This window comes from Agrilus planipennis, unplaced genomic scaffold, assembly GCF_000699045.2.
Source record: "Agrilus planipennis isolate EAB-ADULT unplaced genomic scaffold, Apla_2.0 scaffold131, whole genome shotgun sequence".
NCBI lineage: Eukaryota > Metazoa > Arthropoda > Insecta > Coleoptera > Buprestidae > Agrilus > Agrilus planipennis.
Window position 1 is genome coordinate 281,006 of NW_020439549.1, and position 13,502 is coordinate 294,507.

General features: G+C 32.3%; 3 protein-coding genes across 7 annotated transcripts in view; 2 read left to right on the forward strand and 1 right to left on the reverse strand.

The window, feature by feature from the left end:
* The window catches only part of LOC108738350 (trace amine-associated receptor 6-like), a 178,677-nt gene extending 176,744 nt beyond the window's left edge, over window positions 1–1,933 (reverse strand). The window contains exon 1 of one of the 2 annotated variants that reach the window (XM_018471738.2): window positions 874–1,933. The gene's annotated coding sequence lies outside the window, so the exon portion shown is untranslated. The remainder of the gene's footprint in view (window positions 1–873) is intronic. The other variant, XM_025979360.1, reaches the window with a different exon arrangement.
* On the forward strand, window positions 24–11,129 carry LOC108738336 (phytanoyl-CoA dioxygenase domain-containing protein 1 homolog). 2 transcript variants are annotated; one of them, XM_018471716.2, is made up of 5 exons: window positions 29–186; window positions 1,968–2,111; window positions 3,181–3,445; window positions 5,287–5,532; window positions 10,715–11,129. In XM_018471716.2, exons 1-5 carry the CDS (start codon window positions 163–165, stop codon window positions 10,891–10,893), a joined length of 858 nt encoding a protein of 285 aa, XP_018327218.2. In that variant the 5' UTR covers window positions 29–162; the 3' UTR covers window positions 10,894–11,129. The 2 variants fall into 2 exon arrangements, with proteins under 2 accessions (XP_025835146.1, XP_018327218.2); XM_025979361.1 differs by lacking the exon at window positions 5,287–5,532 and having other exon boundaries at window positions 24–186.
* Window positions 11,130–11,593: 464 nt separating this feature from the next.
* LOC108738351 (exopolyphosphatase PRUNE1) lies at window positions 11,594–13,489 on the forward strand. Of its 3 annotated transcripts, none has more exons than XM_018471745.2 (5): window positions 11,594–11,748; window positions 11,801–12,036; window positions 12,102–12,373; window positions 12,431–12,762; window positions 13,161–13,489. In XM_018471745.2, the coding sequence occupies exons 1-5, from the start codon at window positions 11,704–11,706 to the stop codon at window positions 13,401–13,403; spliced, it is 1,128 nt and encodes a 375-aa protein (XP_018327247.1). In that variant the 5' UTR covers window positions 11,594–11,703; the 3' UTR covers window positions 13,404–13,489. The 3 variants fall into 3 exon arrangements, with proteins under 3 accessions (XP_018327247.1, XP_018327249.1, XP_018327248.1); XM_018471747.1 differs by having other exon boundaries at window positions 12,431–12,773; window positions 13,161–13,270; XM_018471746.2 differs by having other exon boundaries at window positions 11,654–11,748; window positions 11,805–12,036.
* The last annotated feature ends 13 nt before the right edge of the window (window positions 13,490–13,502 follow it).

The following is a 13,502-nucleotide window of genomic DNA, read 5'->3' on the forward strand; positions in this document are numbered from 1 at the left end:
AACTCGGTTTGTCACCCGCTGCGACTAATTCTATTGTAAATACCACATCAAGCGCAGCGGAAAGTAATCGATAGTAAAAGTTTGCGAACTTTGTTTATTAAACTGTGTGCGTGAAGTTCATTGAAACTGCAAACTGTATAGCGGGACCGCGAAACTTTCGAAATGATACGCGACTTGAAACAGAAAGTGAGTTATATTTTATAAAATACCTTCCTTTGTTAGTGCTAAAATGTACTGGATAAGACCGATACCAATAGGTCAATAGTTCAGTAGTTTTAAAGGTCAACTCCTGTTCAGTTTTTTGCCTTATCACCAAATACCATTGCTACTGAGTTATGAATGTTATAGCTTGTTGCAAACGAATCAATAAATATTTCATATGAAATTAACAATGTTAATGCGATACGATAATTAATTATTGAATTGAACCACTCAGTTGGATTAAATTATTCAAATTAAATTTCCAATTATTAATCTTGAAGCACATTCTTATTGATACTATTTTTCAAAAAATGATTCTGTCTTTTGATGATTGCATGTAGGCAGTATTTAACAAATTAACTGCTTACGATTAGATTGTTAAATGTTGATAAGTGAAGAATTATCACGGTCATTTACAATAACGCATTTTTTTTTTTTTTTGCCTTGAAACAGTGGCGGGCTAAGGCTAAAGCGGGCCTTAAGTAACATTGTAATTCCGGGCCTATTTTTCAGATAAAATATTTTTCAAATAAAAATAAAAATTAATTATAAAAATCGAAAAATTAGAAACCTTATTTTCGGGCTCCAACAATTACGGGCACTAGACACGTACCTAGGTTTCCTAGGCCTTAGTCCGCCCCTGCCTTTAAACAATAGGAAATGCCATTTTACCTATACACAGTATGGTCCAAGCATCAATCTTTTTGTTTTTATAACTCCAAATCTGAAAATCACGAATTTCAAACCAGTCTGTCTGTCTGTCTGCCGGTTGGAAATATCACAGAACATCAAAACCTTATCGATGAAATTTGAAATGGTCAAAATTTTGAATATTCACAATCCGTTTTACCCACCCGCCTACCTACCTACCGTTTTTATTCACGCATTAAAATAACCTCCAGAATCTCACACATGTGCAGCATGAATATGATCTCCTGCAAAGAATGCGCCTACTCATTCAATGTCATCCTAAATAGCACAAGTTAGGTATTCTCATTATAAGTATAAACAGATTTTTCAAGCAACCGTGGCACATCATTGGGATGCCTTTCGAATGGCAATTAGTAAGCACGGATATGCGTACTAGACTTCAATGCACGCTAATTGTTTTGACGTGACACACATATTTTAGTTGTTCAGAATGTCAGAAACCATTTATTGTACATTACACTCACGTATCTGGAGTTTGTATCAAAAGTGGAAAAAAAAATGCGTGACCTTTAGAAGCTAACTCCCTTTCTGAGATCTTGGGCAAATAATGGACTTTTTGTTAGTGTAACTAAAAATGGCGTTACTACCCACTACTCACTCGGTCATTTAAAGAGCATTAATAATAATAATAACAATCGAGGAATTAAATTTAAAAATCATAGAAATCAGAATTTAAAATGTATTAGGGCTATGTCATTCACCCTCATGGCATTCTGTACGTCTTCCGGTAAATAATAAGCTAAGTCAATGTTTTAACCCAGTTTCTTAATTGATACCACTCACTACCATATATAGATACAGACAGATACTCCCGAGAAATGTCCGCATCCAAGTCACATGTATGCTTAAAGGGCGTTTATTAGTCGCGCATGCGCTAGCCGTGCGACCAATTGTCCCGCACCCTTTTTTAATGGATGCACAATGCGGAAAATGGTACCATGTACCTGCGGTCTTCGTAGACACTGCTTCCGGATTGCTTTTTTTTATACAATAGATTATAGCTGTAACTAATAAACCTTATTATTATATGGTAATTTCCATGTTAATATTTATAGTTTGAATCCGATGGTTACGTTGTTCTGCAAGACTTTTTAACCGAAGATGAAGTTAACTTACTTAAAGCGGAGCTAGATACTTTACTAAAAGATATGCCCGAACAGGAAAATCGTACAGTATTCAGTACTGTAAACAAGGAACAGGTAAATAAATACTTTCTTTTAAACTAACTTAAAAGAGATTATTGAGGAATTTACTTATTATAATGAACTTAAATAGAAAGTACATATTTTAAAGTTATACTCAACATGTTTGTAATTTTATAAAATATAAACGTTTTCGCTTGTAATGTATAAAAATTTAACTCGAATTCATTACACATGCATATATAATAGGGGTGAATGAAGGGGAAGTGGTCGTTTCCGACGTATCACAATTTTTGACCTTTTGGAGATTAGTACCAAAGGAAAAGGACGAAAAAGAAACAAGGTAGTGGTCACATTCAAAATACTTTTTGTCACTGAATTCAAGTATGATCACATCAGTACAAAGATTTTGAAATACGTTAACTTCATTTTTCATTTCTAAAGCACTTTTTCAACAGAAAACCGAAAAAGGAGTAATTATTATTGATGCATTTTCTGACGACGAAAAATATGAAGTGTTGCGGAGAAAAATTGAAAGCGTAGGAGACGTGTGTTATAATCGGATAATAAAAATATCGTGGATAGAAAAAATTAGAAAAGAGGTGCTATTAAAAAAAGTAATAGAACAGATGGCGTAACAGAGCTAATAACATAAGAAATAAGCAAGATAAGGTGGTATAGGACACCTCCTCAGACTTGAACGGCTAGAGAAAGACATATTAGAAGCAGAAGCAGGAGTTAAGTGGGGAAGATCAATGCTCGCGAATAGTGAAAGATGTAGGTTGCTCTAGTTTTCGAGAAAGGTGAAGATGTATTCAAGATAGGAAGAAAAAAATAAGAAAAAATTCTAAAATTAAGATATTTTAATAACTATCTGCTATTAAGAGACCAAATTCAAATTCACTGACAAAAAGTAGGTACTACCTGTTATGGCGAAAACGTTTTGTCCTTGTTCTTAGTAATTATGATCAAAAAATGACCCATTGAAACACTATTTAAGGGCTGCCGCTTTATCCAATAATCTGCAATAATATCAGAAGGGTCATCTCCAAAAACCAATTTACAGTAGAGTGATTTTTATTTTTTATTTGTAAGTAGGTATGTCAATTAATTATATTTCTTACAGGCTAAAAGTAAATACTTTTTGGATAGTGCTGACAAAATAAGTTACTTCTTCGAAGCGGATGCATTGGGACCAAACGGTGAACTGTTGATACCAAAGGAGAAATCCCTTAACAAGGTTGGCCACGCTCTCCATGAATTGAATAAAAACTTTAGAAAAATTACCTTCGACGAAAGGGTGAAAGAATCATGCTTTCAACTGGATTTTCAGGAACCAGTAGTGGTACAGAGCATGATTATATTCAAAAATCCAGGTGTTGGTAGTGAAGGTAAGATAAAAAAAAACAAATGTAGCAAATGGCATTTAACGCGATTGCGTTCTGAATTTAAAAAACAATTTTCTTAGCTTCATTTACTATTATGCCCCCATTTTTTGGTTAAGATAGATATTGAAAAATTTAACAGGAATATCATAACTGAAGGGCAAAGCATTTTCATTCATTTGTTTCAACAAAGTTACAGATGTTTTCACAGAAAGTGAAAATATTTTAAGAGAAACCATATGCAGCTGTCACAAATTATTATTCATAGTCGGTATGCATAGTATAATAATTTTTATGACAAATAGATGTATAATAAACGCTCTAAGTTAACTTTAAACCTCTTTCTTAAGTGACAGCCAAATATTTTTTGACTTCGCTTTTATTAGTCTGTAAGTTATTTACAGATGCAACGAATTTATGTAAAAGTTGGCAAAGTATCTACAGCTAGGGAAAAACTAAAAACACCTGGCTGGCCTAAAATAGATATTGTAGAATAGCCCATTTTATGCTTCTGTAATAATAATTAATAGAGGTATTTTGAAATGTCTTGGTCCTTAAAATGCGCGAGGGACAGATTTTATTTGCATTCATATTGTATACTGTAAGATAACCGTGTAAGCGTGATGACCAGGCGACCAACGCTTTTAATGAGAAGTAGAAATCAATAAATACACGTCATGTCACTACACAACCCAAAATCAAAGACATGACCCATGAAATTCTCAACTACCTCTAGTAACGCCATTTCTTTATAAAGTAGCATTCCATGTACCTTAAAGTTTGAAAACCGAAAACGCTGATGAAATGAAATTTGGGCCTTCGGCATAACTTTGTGAATAGCACAAACCTAAATCTATACACGTTCAACTTTTTAAATTGATAACTTCATTAACATATGCGAGTTTTTTAGAGTTACTGACGGTCATCTGAACTGAAGTTTTTTTCTTGATGAGTGGTCAGATTTAAAAAAGAAAAAAAATTGAATGAAGAAAATACAACAATTCAATACGAATATATCAATCCAAAAGCGTATTGTTACATAGTCTAAATGCAATATGATCTCCAGAGAGGCAAAATGAAATAAAAACAAAAAGACAATAAACATATTAGTCAAACCAAAGCGAAAACTTATACATAATTAACTGAATTACAGAGATCAAACTGTTTTCGGAAACAATAAAAAAGTTCTGCCCTATTATTAAATTTTCTCCTAATTAGACTTCAAAAAAATGCTTGGTTTTGTGTCTCTTTCGAATATCCTTTGTTACTGCCAATTCTGATTTAAGCTTAGGATTGATTCTAACTCATTAACATTGTTACATAAACAACAACAACAACAAAACTACTAAAGACACTAATAGGCCTACTGATCAGTAAGAAAAGATACAAATAATAAGTATTTGAAGGCGTATTACATTTTTTAACTGAATATATATCTTATACCCTCATAGTAAAAAGCTTTTAGACAAAACAATTGTATATCAGATAATTTCTTTTCCTTTTTGATAACAGTAGCGTCATGTAAATTTTGATCTGAATGTTCTCTCCTAATCGGCGGAAAATAAAGTAATAACAAATACAATTTTTTGTTATGTCATTAACACATTCTACTATGTTAATAAGTGATTAAATACATTGATCACTTAAAGCATGTGTTTATTCAAATTTTGAGTTTTTCACTATTTAAGACTAAACTAGTTCTGATAACAAGACAAATAAAAGGTTATGCCAGGAAGTAAACAAAAATTTAATAAAATATTATCAGTAAAACTTTTGGATATCTAAAGCCACATTTCTGTCTACTATTTATTATTAACAGGGGCATGAAAAAAGTGCTTTGTTTCTAGTTGTAATGCATCAAGACGCATCGTACTTATACGCGGAGCCACTGAAACTTGTAGGCTTCTGGATTGCTTTAGAAGACGCTACCGTCGAAAACGGATGTCTATGGATAGCACAAGGATCCCATCGAAGTGGAGTACATAGGAGACTTACACGCAACCCGGACAAAAATTCAAATGAATTTTTAATTTACGATAAACCAGCGCCTATTTATTCAACGAGCAGTTTTAAACCAGTTCCAGTTACTAAAGGTATGTTCTAGAGCTGTTTAATTATTTATTAATTCATATTTAAAGAAAAATGGATAAGCATAGAGAATTTTGAGTTTAAGAGTTTCGGAATAAATGTAAAATAGTCGAGCTAGAAAAGATTTCAAGTTCTAGAAGTTGCTACTAACTGCACCACATACTAAAATATATTGACAATAACTGAATGTGGTGAAAATAATCGTTGAAAGAAATTGTTTCTTGTGATAAGGCACTACTATCAACTATAACTCCGATTTTTATGTCCTGAGAATAACAAGGTCATATAAAGGATAACTGCAACTATCTCGCAATCATTAGAGAACACGACAAACGTAAAGAATGAATAAGAGAAAGAGAGGTTCTTATATGAATACGAGGGTGGATTGATAAGTTTCCGGCCTAACCAAGAGATGACGCCACTAGGCCTACCTTGAGGTGACATTCTATAGTACCATCCTTGGATAGCTTGTAGCTATAGTTTCAGCCCGATCTCCTTGCTAGTGTAGGTTTGACAGCACGCTGAACAAGACGCCTCTGTGGTTTTCGTAAAAATGGAAAAGCAGGAAAATCGTGCTGTCATCAAATACTTTTATTTGAAGGGGTTAACGCCGAAGGAAATTAAAAAAGAGATGGACTCAACACTGGGGACATCCTCCCCGTCATATTCAACCGTTAAGCAGTGGGTTTCCGAGTTTAAAAAGGGTCGTGTGAGCACCTCTGATGGGCCTCGCTCAGGACGCCCCGTTGAGGTCACAACTCCAGATATGATCGAAAAAATTCATCAAATAGTGCTGGGAGACCGCAGATTGAAAGTGCGTGAGATAGCTGAGACCTGTAAGATGTCATATGAACGTGTGCAACATATTTTGCACCAACATTTGCATATGGAAAAGCTCTGTGCAAGATGGGTGCCGCGTTTGCTAACAGTCGACCAAAAATTGATTCGAAAAAACATTTCTACCGCAAATTTGTCATTGTATAAGCGTAATCCAAGCGAATTTTTGCGTCGATTCGTAACCGTTGACGAAACGTGGGTCCACCACTACACTCCTGAAACCAAAGAACAGTCTAAACAGTGGATTGGACCAGGGGAACCAACTCCAAAGAAGGCAAAAACAATTTTTTCGGCGAACAAGGTTATGGCTACTGTTTTTTGGGATGCAAGAGGTATTATATACATTGATTACCTTGCAAAGGGTAATACTATCACTGGTCAATACTACGCAGACTTATTGCAACGTTTGAGCCACGAGGTGAAAATTAAACGACCTCATCTGGCGAAGAAAAAAATCTTGTTTCATCACGATAACGCACCAGCGCACACGTCAATCGTTGCGACGGCTAAAATCAACGATCTAAAGTTTGAATTGATGCCGCACCCTCCTTACTCTCCAGACCTAGCCCCGAGTGACTATTTTCTGTTCCCTAATCTCAAAAAATGGCTTGGCGGTAAGAGATTTGCGGACAATGAAGAAGTAATCGAAGCTGTAAATGGTTATTTTGAGGAGCTTGACGAATCAGTCTATAGAGATGGCATTAATAGACTGGAACACCGCTATGAGAAATGTATCAGCCTTGGAGGAGATTATGTTGAGAAATAAAAAAAAAAATTTTTAAAAACCTTGTTTTTCTTGGTCAGGCCGGAAACTTATCAATCCACCCTCGTATTATACATATCGTGTTTGGAACGTATAAAAGTTACCGTGCCCGCTCTCTAAACAAAAAAAGACAGATAAAAAACAAAAACAAATTACCTACGTGTTTGGTTGCGGCAGATTCGTAACTGCGCTCATTATCTTATTTTTTTTTTACATAAACTACATTATGTATTTGAATTTTCTGGCTTATAATTTTCGAGAATGAAACTGCGAACTATCTTAAAATAAAATTAATTTAAGTTAAAAAAAACAACACTATACCTACATATACAAATTTAAACTAAAAAGTAGAAAAAAATATTTTAATTACTTTAAAGCAAAGTGTATTACAGAGCAATCAACAAAATCATTGTTACTTATATATTCATTTACAATTTATAATCAGTTATTTTTGGAAACGGTGTCAATCAAGAGGGACAGTTTAATCCTGCCTTTGCAACAAACTTTTCGTCAAATTTCTTTTACCCAATTTCTACATTTACATTAATGTATTCATTGATTAATGAAGTAAGTATCTTTGGCTTGAACCTACTCCAAAAATATTGATTATAAATTGTATAATACCTAAGTATCAATGATTTTGTCGATTGTTATGTAATGCACTTTGCGTTTAAGTAATCAAAACATTACTTTCTACTTTTTAGTTTAAGTTTGTGTAAGTATGTAGGTCGGTATTTGTTTTTTGTTTTATAAAAAATAACTTCATTTTCAATTTTTAGTGTGTACGTTTATAATTTTGTTTTTGATTTTTTCAAAAAGCACTAAATCAATTTCAAACCTCTGAAGTATGGCCTACCAAAAAAAAAGAGGAATAATCAAAATCAATTCATAATTAGCAGAGTAATCGCTTAACAAACACAAAAAAAACGTACAGTCAAATTGAGAACCTCGTCCTTTTTTGAAGTCGGTGAATTATTTGATTACGTGAATAAGTATATTTCTTATACGGTTAAAGGTATCTGACGTCTGAGTTTTCTTCATGGGTCAGTATATAGCGAGGTTAGTGTTAATGTTAAGGATGTTTGGGAGGTATGTCAAAATGCTACAAGACAAATAAAAGGTTATGCCAGGAAGTAAACAAAAATTTAATAAAATATTATCAGTAAAACTTTTGGATATCTAAAGCCACATTTCTGTCTACTATTTATTATTAACAGGGGCATGAAAAAAGTGCTTTGTTTCTAGTTGTAATGCATCAAGACGCATCGTACTTATACGCGGAGCCACTGAAACTTGTAGGCTTCTGGATTGCTTTAGAAGACGCTACCGTCGAAAACGGATGTCTATGGATAGCACAAGGATCCCATCGAAGTGGAGTACATAGGAGACTTACACGCAACCCGGACAAAAATTCAAATGAATTTTTAATTTACGATAAACCAGCGCCTATTTATTCAACGAGCAGTTTTAAACCAGTTCCAGTTACTAAAGGTATGTTCTAGAGCTGTTTAATTATTTATTAATTCATATTTAAAGAAAAATGGATAAGCATAGAGAATTTTGAGTTTAAGAGTTTCGGAATAAATGTAAAATAGTCGAGCTAGAAAAGATTTCAAGTTCTAGAAGTTGCTACTAACNATAGTATTTATTTACCTCATGATATGCTGCAAAACCTAATTAATCACGAATTTCTAATTTTATGTACTCTTATCTCCGATTGTACCTCCCAAACATCCTTAAAATGTTAGTGAGTGTATTTTTAAAAAATGTGTGTGTAAAATCCAAGCTTGCCCTTTATTGTAATGGTTGTTGTTAATAAGATTTTGCAACGTATGACTGTTTGTAAACTCTTTTGGATACAAGAATGTTAAAAAACATGGTATAACACATTAGATATTACATATTTCGAAATCCGAAATGTCTGCCATCTTTTCAAATATATGCGAACAAAATCACCTTTGAATATTTGAATATCATACATGTAGGAATCGGAGCCTCATCACTTGCTGTATCATGCAATTTTCAATTTCATGCTGGCACCTTATGTATTCCTAATAAGATGTTGTTATCACTGATTTGACCTTTTCAGGCAGTCGTAGGTACTCGAACGATATTTTTGCATATACGTTTTTTGCCAAATCATACAGCGCATCATGTAATGTTGAATTTTCAGCATTTTAAAATTAAATTAAATCAAAAGTAATCCGAAAATTTCTTTGCCCTGGTAAATTTTTCACATTCTGACCTTTGCAATTTGACTAATGACGAGTTGACAACCGAACATGAAGATATTTTAATACACGTAATCATCAAAAGATCCACCTCTACTTAAACCACTGTAAAGAACTAAATTGTGCGCGTCCAAATATGAAAAATAGTTAAAAAGAACTCAAAATTATGAATCATTGCCATCCATTTCGCAAAAACGCGTTTTCATTAAAACAGGCCTTTTTACTCCTTCCGACACCCTGTCGTGCATATATCATACGAAATTAAATTCGCCTCAATTCTACAAAAATGCGTAATTGTTGTTGCGCGTCCAAATTTGAAAATTCGTTAAAGTGGACCCTGAGTTACGAATCATTAGATTTCGAAAAACATGACAAAGTCACTTTAGTTTTTACGACTCCTTACCCCGTTTATACGTTACAAATTTAAATTAACCTTACCACTGTAAAGTGCGTAATTTTGCGCGTCAAAATTAGAAAATTGGTTGAAGTGGATCCTGAGTTATTAATAATAAGATTTCGAAGGACAAGACCCAAGTCACTTTAGTTTTTACGACTCTTTGCCCCGTTTATATGTTACAAATTTAAATTAACCTTATCTACCACCGTAAAGTGCGTAATTTTACGCATCCAAATTTGAAAATTGTAAAAAGTGAACCCTAAGTTATGAACCATTAGATTTCGAAAAAACTCGTTTTTCTGGAAAAATAGGACACAGGTCACCTTTTAGATGCCCTGCCGCGCTTACATCATGCAAATTTAAATTGACTTGACCATTGTAAAGTGCGTAATTTTGCGCGTCCAAAAATAAAAGAAATCTTAAGTTATAAACTATTTCTTTCAATTTTTCAAAAATTAGTTTTCATCAAAACAGAGGTGGCGTTACTCTTTAAAGCACCCTGTGGTGCTTATATCATACAAATTTAAATTGGTTTTAATAACCCATTGGCAGACTTTAGACATTCGATGCCGCTTGCATGCTATTTTATATTAGGGATCAAATATACATGATACTTGCAAAATTTTCCCGACTACAAGGAAAATTTCACGAAATACGTCTATTCCTATGGTGTTCGTTTGTTATTACCACTCGTTCCGCACTCTTTTTTTTATTAGACCTTAAGGTACATGTACCGTACCTACCAAATACATAAACACTACTTCCGAATTATATCCAATTACTAGATCCAAAAGAATGTATTAACAATATTGGTCAAAATTAATTCTAGACAGATCTTAAATAAATAACGCTTCTCTTTTGTTATATATTTTTTAATGCAAAAAGAACTAATTCGTTAGATACTGTTTTTTATTTTTTTTTTTTATGAATTGAAGTTACACGTGCTTTATTAATTCCAGGAACGTGTATTCTAATTCATGGACAAGTGGTTCATTACAGTCCTGCAAATAAATCTGCTGATTCCAGACATGCATATACTTTTCACGTGTTAGAGGAAAAGGACACTAAGTATTCAAAAGATAATTGGCTTCAACTCCCCGAAGGAAAATCTTTTCTCAACGTATATAAAACATTCTAACACGAACTTGTATAATTAGCAACAAATTAGTTATTAAGTTAAAAAAGTTCCGTGTAATTAGTTTAATGAGCAAAAAGTTAATGATAGATTAGTTTTAAGATTTTTTTAATGAGGAAAAAGTGCTACTATTTCTTGTTACATTGCTTTGTGAAATTGACAAGGTATTTAGCTCAATATTCAACATTTTAAAATTCTTCTTGACATTAAAAACAAAATTAACTAAAAATTGCATTTCAGAATAGNTAGAAAGTCAACCTAAGAGAACTTCTAATCGAATAGAGACCAAGAAAAAACAGGTACAATATTTAATATTCTTATTAATTACTTGTTTAATTTAATAGAAAACAAGTAAAAAGTTTTCTCTTCTTTCTAAATTTATCCTTTTGTTTTTTATTTTATTAATAAGCCTTTTTTTACTATCGTTTTATGGAGTGATATTGAATAATTTTAAATTCACTTGCTGTTTCTTATAGTAAAAATGTAAGAATTAACTTAAAAGTATTGTGAAGAATTAATGTAAATTAATTTCCTTTAAAATAAGTACCACAATAAACACATTTATTACGTTTTTGTAATTACCCTGTGCGTGTAATTCAAATTAGACTAATAATAGACCAATAAATACATACAGCGCCATCACCAAAATTTTAGACGAACAATAACCATTTTTGAAGTACAAGTGGGTGACATCTGCATTTGACATTTGAAATAAAATTCGTTTGATTCAAATTCAAAATATAACCTCAAAATTTCTCGTAAAGTAGAAATTGAAAAATAAGATTAAATGCTTTTAAAACATTATTTCACGAAATGGACCCTTTTTTAGAGTATATAGTAAATGCGAAAAACACATTGGTACGTTTTCACAATGGTAAGATATACACAAACTCTCAACTTAATTTTTCAGGAAGATACACCACCTTTCATGAAAATTCATGTAGTAATGGGAAACGAATCTTGTGATTTAGATTCCATGGTTTCTACATTAGCACTTTCGTATTATCTGTACAAAAAAGTGTATGATCCAAATAAAGTTATAGTAGTACCTTTATTAAACATTAACTCTGAAGAGCTGTCCTGGAGGACTGAAAATTGCTTTGTATTAAAGAAAATTCAGTTGGATAAAGAAAATTTAATATATAGGTAATGCCACCATTACTTTAAACAAAAATATACTAGAATATATGAGTTAATAAATGCCTTTTCAGAAACAATATAGATTTAGAAGAAATTCAGACAAAAAAGACCTTAAGTGTATCACTTGTTGATCATCATGTTTTGAAACCTGAAGATTTGTTTCTTGCAAAATCTGTAAGACAAATATTTGACCACAGACCAAAAGATTCTGCAGCTAATTGGGATTTAGATACAGTTAGATTTGTATTAAAAGAAGTAGGTTCTTGTGCAACTCTTGTTGCTGAAGAAATAATAAGAAGTGATCCAAGTATACTTGTAGCTAATTTAGCTACATTACTTTATGGTAAATTGTATATTAATTTTAAAATCTGAAGAGCCAACTTGAATTTGTCATTTACAGATACTATAACATTTGACACAATTGCCTACAATGTAGAGGCAGGTAAAGTAAAAGAATTGGACTTGTGGGTAGCAAGTTATTTAGAAGAGAAATTTAAATTTCAAAAAACTAGAAAAGCTTTGTTTGATGAACTATGGTATGCACATAACAATGTCTCTCACTTAACACCAAAGCAGCTACTTTATAAGGATCTTAAAATTGTGGAATGTGTACTTGTGCCAGGATTGCCAATGCTAGTACAGAATTATTTAAAAATGAATAATGCAATCTCTGAATTGCCAAGGTTTTGTGAGCAAAGAAAAGGCCAAATTGTAATGTTAGTGGGACTTCAGGTAAACTTTTGGTAATATTAACTTTTTTCACGTTAAATAAGCATTTACAATAATTTTTTACACAAATGAAAACATATTTTGCATTACTTAGGAGCTCTTTCTGTTTGCGGTCAATGAATAAGAAAAAAAAAGAAGTATTCATTAAAAACCTTCATTAGTTCTAACTAATGTTAGAAATTAGCTTTTTGAAAAGATACCCTATTTATTTGAACTCAGCTATCATATTTTAAAGTTTAGAAAAATTACAGAGAACAAAGAATAGCTTTAATAAGTTGTAAAAAAGTTTTATGGTGGAAATTACCTTTTCTAAAAAGTCGTATTTATTTTTTTTACAATCTAATGTTTAAGTTAATAAGTACTGCCTGCCTAAATGTGTATACTTATTATTTATATTTTAGTATGCTGAAAATAAGGTAAAACGGGATTTAGCAGTTTACCCAAATGACGACGCTTTAGGCAAATTGATTTTAAAATGCCTGAATAGAGCAATTGATTATTGTGGATATAGCCTGGATCTGAAGGAAGTTTCTGTAAATGCTCCCAAAGTAACGTGCATGAAACAGGAAAATATTAAAATTTCCAGAAAACAAATACTTCCAATTATTAGAGAAGCAATTTTGATTTATAGACAAGAAAAATAAAGACACTCTCCATATTGATTTATGTGCACTGCTATTCCTTTCAATTTATTTTAAAAATTGTACAAAATAGATAAAAATAAAAATCAGCAAGCATTTTTA

Coding starts and splice junctions, on each gene's coding strand:
- LOC108738336 (XM_018471716.2), top strand. CDS start 163: ATGATACGCGACTTGAAACAGAAA. Junction 187..1,967: donor TACGCGACTTGAAACAGAAA/GTGAGTTATATT, acceptor TAATATTTATAG/TTTGAATCCGATGGTTACGT. Junction 2,112..3,180: donor GTACTGTAAACAAGGAACAG/GTAAATAAATAC, acceptor TATTTCTTACAG/GCTAAAAGTAAATACTTTTT.
- LOC108738351 (XM_018471745.2), top strand. CDS start 11,704: ATGGACCCTTTTTTAGAGTATATAGTAAATGCGAAAAACACATTG. Junction 12,374..12,430: donor TTTAGCTACATTACTTTATG/GTAAATTGTATA, acceptor TGTCATTTACAG/ATACTATAACATTTGACACA. Junction 12,763..13,160: donor TAATGTTAGTGGGACTTCAG/GTAAACTTTTGG, acceptor TTTATATTTTAG/TATGCTGAAAATAAGGTAAA.